This window comes from Bactrocera latifrons, unplaced genomic scaffold (assembly GCF_001853355.1).
Source record: "Bactrocera latifrons isolate USDA-ARS-PBARC rearing strain unplaced genomic scaffold, ASM185335v1 scaffold_623, whole genome shotgun sequence".
NCBI lineage: Eukaryota > Metazoa > Arthropoda > Insecta > Diptera > Tephritidae > Bactrocera > Bactrocera latifrons.
The window spans coordinates 103,951-109,928 of record NW_017537294.1 but is presented as its reverse complement, the minus strand read 5'-3'; the positions used below and the strand labels follow the sequence as shown (position 1 = coordinate 109,928).

At 33.3% G+C, this 5,978-nt stretch overlaps 1 protein-coding gene across 1 annotated transcript in view; it reads left to right on the top strand.

Moving 5' to 3' along the window:
* The first annotated feature begins 328 nt into the window (after positions 1-328).
* Positions 329-5,978, top strand: part of LOC108975194 (MPN domain-containing protein CG4751) — an 80,470-nt gene continuing 74,820 nt past the window's right edge. Inside the window, 1 exon segment of the mRNA XM_018943536.1 lies at positions 329-520. Coding sequence (XP_018799081.1) covers positions 439-520 — 82 coding nt within the window. The 5' untranslated portion in view covers positions 329-438.

The following is a 5,978-nucleotide window of genomic DNA, read 5'->3' as shown; positions in this document are numbered from 1 at the left end:
TGGTAACCAACAAATATAACCACTTTATATCCAAAACTCAATTTTTAAATATAAAAATAACTGTATCGTCGCCTAAAATACAAAACAATGTATAATGAGAAATAAATGGAAATCGCTGACAGATGAAATAACTAAATTGTATCCATTTGATAACAGAAACTCAAATTTTGTTTCGTGGCCCCTTCGCCAATAAACCAAGAATTGCTGAACAAAAGTTGCCGTTTGTAATAACGGACTTACTAACAAACTCTGAAATGCTCAAACAAACTTGCACTGTCTGAACATACCTATGATATACTGATTTTAATGAATTTTTTGTTATCGAAAGGATATATTGTGTGAATGTAGTTCTAATGGTTGGTTACAAACTTGTATAATGCAAAATAAGTTTCTTCATTAGAGTTAGTGTACTAAGTTAAAATTAAGGAAATTATTAAAATGGACATAACAAACTCTGATGGCCAGAAAGGGAAGTATATTGAGTTGGTCATAATTGATGCTGAAATTAATCAAAATAATGGTAAATAAGAAGTATATATTTAGATAGAATCGTTTTGTTGATTCGTTTTTCTAGTAATGGATGTGTGAATAAGTAATTAAATATGCGAAGTTTTAGAAAGCTCTCGTCGAATTATAGACTCAAATGTTTTGGGCGATTGTAGATGTTTCTACGATTAGGAATATAATGGCTGTTGATTAGAAAAGTATACTCCGATTTCGGTATTAATGGGAAAATAACATTGGTCTTTAAACACTGGAAGAAGGGAGGGTTAAAACTTAGAATAGCATCCCCAGATTTCGGGAATAAAATGGGTATCTCTGGAAAGGTGACGTTCTCCAGATCACGAATATATATACATATATATATATATATATATTGCCGCTGACTTATAGTTTTAGAGATATTTGCATTTAAAGTTGAAAAATTGACAACTTTTACATTGAAAATTTGTATATTGCGAATAACTTTTTCACTTATATTATGCGCTTTTCACTAACTAACACTTCATTATTTTGAAGCGCGGCGCGGAAAAAATTACCATGGCAACCTTATTCTTGTTGTGTAAATGCAGATAATTTAACTAAAATAAAAAAAAAAATAAAATAAAGCTTTATTTACAACAAATATTAAAAAAATTAATATAAAGAAACCTTATAGTGATGAAGGGCTGGGATTTAGAATAGCATCCCCGGATTTCGAGGATAAAATGGGTATCACTGGAAAGGTAACGTTCTCCAGATCACGAAAATATATATATATATAGTTGCAGCTGACTTATAGTTTTAAAGATATTTGCGTTTAAAGTTAAAAAATTTACAACTTTTAAATTGATAATTTGTTTATTTTGAATAACTTTTTTACTTATATCGTGTACTTTTCACTTATTACACTTCACTATAACGTTTTTGTATATAAATTTTTTTAATATTTATTGCAAATAAAGCTTTATTTCAATTATTTTGTTCTAGTTAAATTCACTGCATTTGCACAACAAGAATAGGGTTGCATACTAGCAAATAAATGGTATTGCCATATCTGCCTAGTTGTCAAAAGAAAATAAGCAAAAGTATTATACCCCAAATATCCAAACCAATCCAAAACCGGGGTGTTCAGAGTTCTTTCGCGTAGAATTCCCTTCTGCAGTGGCGGCCTTGGCCGCGCTTCAAAGAAAATAACCCTGGCCGATCCAAAACCGGGGTGTTCAGAGTTCTTTCGCGTAGAACTCCCTTCTGAACTGGCGGCAACTATATATATWTTTTTTCGTGATCTGGAGAACGTCACCTTTCCAGTGATACCTACTTTATCCTCGAAATCCGGGGATTCTATTCCAAATCCCAGCCGAAAGAGGTATAAAGCGAAAGTACTTCGGTCACCGTGGGTATTGGTTCTAGCGGGGTTATTTTTTTAAAGGGCGGCTTAAGGCCGCCAACGTAACAATGAATAATACGCTATAAATATATATAGATATAAATTTTATAAAATTATCATAGAGTTTTACCTCTTTGTTTCTAAAATGGAAACCACATATAAAACAAATACATATCTATCTATCATAGTTTTAAAGCTATTTGCATTTAAAGTTGAAAAATTGACAACTTTTACATTGATAATTTGTATATTGTGAATAACTTTTTCACTTCTGCACTTTTCACTTACTAACACTTCACTATAATGTTTTTGTATATTAATTTTTTTAATATTTATTGCAAATAAAGCTTTATTTCAATTATTTTGTTTTAGTTCAATTCACTGCATTTGCACAACAAGAATAGGGTTGCATACTAACAAATAGATGTTATTGCCATAACTGTCTAGTTGTCAGCAAAAGAAAATAAGCAAAAACGGGTAAAATTTAGAACAGCATCCCCGGATTTCGGAGTTAAGGGGCACACCTAGTGTAATGGCATAAGAAAAGGTGATTTTTGGGAATTTTTATTAAAAAAAAAATACTTTATCAATTAACTCAAAATTTTAAGAATATATTTATATGTTTCAAGCATATACAGTGACATTTTTCAAGAAAAAAATTAAATATTTTTTAAGTTACAGTCGATCTCCAACGCGCGAAACGCCCGAAAAAAGGTCCTTCACTGCTGCAGTGATTGCGGCCTTCTCCGTGGATGAGATTAAAAAAAAAATTCTTGTTAAACTAGATAATATTGTCTGTACAATGACCTACGATAAAAAAAAAGTCGAAACTTGACAATATGGCGGCGTTAAAAAGAAAAAATTGTCGAATTTTACCCAAAATTTTGGTCGGTTTTGGCCTGCCAAAATTCGATTTTTTGATCAGGTCAAAAATCGATACGTCACATTGTACGGAGAACTATATAGAACGTAAAAAAAATTCGATAGTGATCGGATCATCTGTGTTTGAGTAATCACTGCAGCAAAATCGAAAAATGCTGTTTCGAGAAAAACGCATTTAAAAACAAAGTGATTCTTATCTAACTGCCGAGCGCTACTCTTTTAAATGGCTGTAGCAAATTTTAGTATGTTATTTTTAAAGGTATAACCTATCGAAATATGAAAAAAAAATTTTTTTTTGGAAAATTTCACACTCGGTGGGCCCCTTAAAATGGGTATGTACGGATAGAGAAGGTTCCCTAGATCAAGAATATGTGTACATATAGTTGCTGCTGACTTATGGTTTGTGAGATATTTGCATTTAAAGCTCAAAAATCAACTTTAAAATGCGTGTTTCTCCGATTTAAGTATAATGAATTTTACACTTATATTTTATACTTCTATATCCACTAACATTACACTAATTCGTTTCTTATCATTTATTTTATATTAAATAGTGCAAAAAGAAGATCTTATACTAAAGTTTTCCCTTTGCTTTCATTGATCTGTACAATTTTTCCGGGACCACCAATTTTCCCGACAGTCTCTTCATGGTCTATTTAGAATAAGACAACGGCTTCCCGACAATAGTCGGGGGTCCAGTCGCAGATGGTAGCTGTTGATAAAATTGCTATAAAACTATTTTTTCGCACTTCAGTGGTAATTTGGTATTTGCGAACCAAGTACCTTTGGCGCTCGATATAGCAGCTAGCGAACGACGATTACTTTTACGGCGTCTAAACGAGCCCACCGTATTATTCCCCGCTAGAGTTGGGATCATGGGCGTTTTATGTTTACGACACAATTTACTGCTTAAAATTAATCCCTCTTCTTCCGCATACGCAATGCACTTCTCCCTTATGCTAAACGTTTCCACAACTCTAGTGATGTTCCACATTTTTTTTAGTTCTGCAACGGTGAGAACATTCTTTGCACTTTTACGTGCACCGCGGCTGGTGGAAGGTTCATCGAAATCTACAGAGAATACTTAATTAAAAAATCAGAAATATTTGATAACATAATTGATCGTTTTGCACATGTTTTAAATTTTTTTTTTATAAAAAAAATTAAGTGAAATGAAAAAAWTTAAAAATCACTGACTGAACACTTGCTTAATTGCTCCGCCAAATTTAAAAGTAAAAGTGAAACAAAAAAAGAAACAGTACTTAGTTTGAAAATTAACAGTACAATTGTTGCTGGACTTATTACCGTTAAAGAAAGTGAAGTGTTGAAAAGGAAGTTATACTCTTCACGGCATTATAACTTTTTATCCAAGACGACTTTGGCCATGCTTAAAAAAACTATTCTAGTTGATCTAATTCCGTGGAATCCTTCATCGTCGATCCAACACCGGGGTGTTCAGTGTTTTTTCGCGTAGAACTACTTTCTGCACTGGCGGCCTTCGGGCGCGCTTGGAAAAAAAATAACCGTGTTCGATCCATCACCGGGGTATTCAGAGTTCTTTCGCGCAGAACTACTTTCAGGGCTGGCGGCCTTTGGCTGAAAATTTTTGCGTTTTCCATTTATGTATTTGCGGTATAAAGTTTTTCCTCWTTTTTTTTTTTTTCGTTGACAAATGGGCAGGTATGGCAATTTCATTTATTTGCTAGTATTCAACCCTTTTCTTTTTGTCTTTTTGTGCAAATGCACAGAATTTAACTAAAATAAAATTATTAAATTAAAACTTTATTTCCAATAAATATTAAAAAAATTAATATACAGAAACAGTATAATGAACTGTTAATAAGTGAAAAATGTATAATATAAGTGAAAAAGTCATATACAATATACGAATTATCAAGTTAGAAGTGGTGAATTTTTTAACTTTAAATGCAAATATATTAAAAACTATAGGTCAGCGGCAACTATATATAATTATTTTCGTGATGTGGAGAACGTCACCTTTCCATTGATACCCTTCGTCCCCGAAATCGGAGGATGCTATTCTAAATCCCAGCGGTGAAATGTGCACTTATTTTAATGTTAAAAGTGTGTAAGTAAATAAACAAACAAAGTGTAGGTAGGTACTTACAGTGATGAACAAAAGTATTGGCACAGCAAGATACCTTGACTTCGCCACTGTTTTTTTACCACTTATAAAATAAGTTTTTAATAAAAAAGTCCTTAGTTAGGACCAGTAGTTATCAATTTTATCTCTTATATTTATTTAATAGTAATTATAAAATGAAAAAAAGTGTTAATTATAGCGAAACAAAAGTATTGGTATTACTCCATGCTATTGATGAAACCAATTTTTGTGTTGTTTCTGAGCCAATATTCTGCAATTCCTCCATTAGCGTCACCTTCAACTCAGCTGATATTGCTCGCTTCTTAACGCGCCTATCTAGTTCTTCCCACAAATGTTCTATTGGGTTAAGATCGGACGATTGAGGGGGATGCGGTAATGTATGTTTTAGGTGAGGTGTTGAAATGTAAATGACTCTGGCAATTTAAATTTTTCGGTACTTTTTTTTTACATTTCTCTTCAGAATTTCCATATAATATTTCGTGTCCATAATGCTGTCTATGAATTCCAGCTCACCGACACCTGCAGCGGACGTGCAACCCCACACAGCTACCCCTTCACCGCCATGTTTTACAGTAACAGCAAGATTCTTTTTTTTGCAGTTCAGTGTTAGGCTTTCTCCACGCAGTTCGCCGACCATCAGATTGAAATTTATTGAACTTACTCTCATCTGAGGAGAGTACGCTGTCCCAAAAGCCCCTTAGCTTGCTTATGTACTTCTTCGCATAAGCTAAACGCTTCGTTTGGTTCGCTTTCGAAATGAGAGGCTTACGTCTAACTACGCGATAACTGTAATTAGATTCATTCAGTGCCCTCCGGACCGTTATTGGATGAATATCTTTCCCCATCTCTTCTTTAACTATCGCAGCGATTTGTGTAGATGATATTCTGGGGTTCTTTTTTACCTTTTTGATTATTTGACTACGTTCGCGATCACTTAAAGCTTTGGGCCTGCCTGTTCGTTTTTCGCTTTGTAAAGATGCAGCACCTCTAAACGTTGAATAATACCCCGTACGGTATATCGGCTTCTGTCTATCATTTCACCAATCTCAGCGTACGATTTACCCTGATTATGGAAATATAATATTATTATATTATATATAT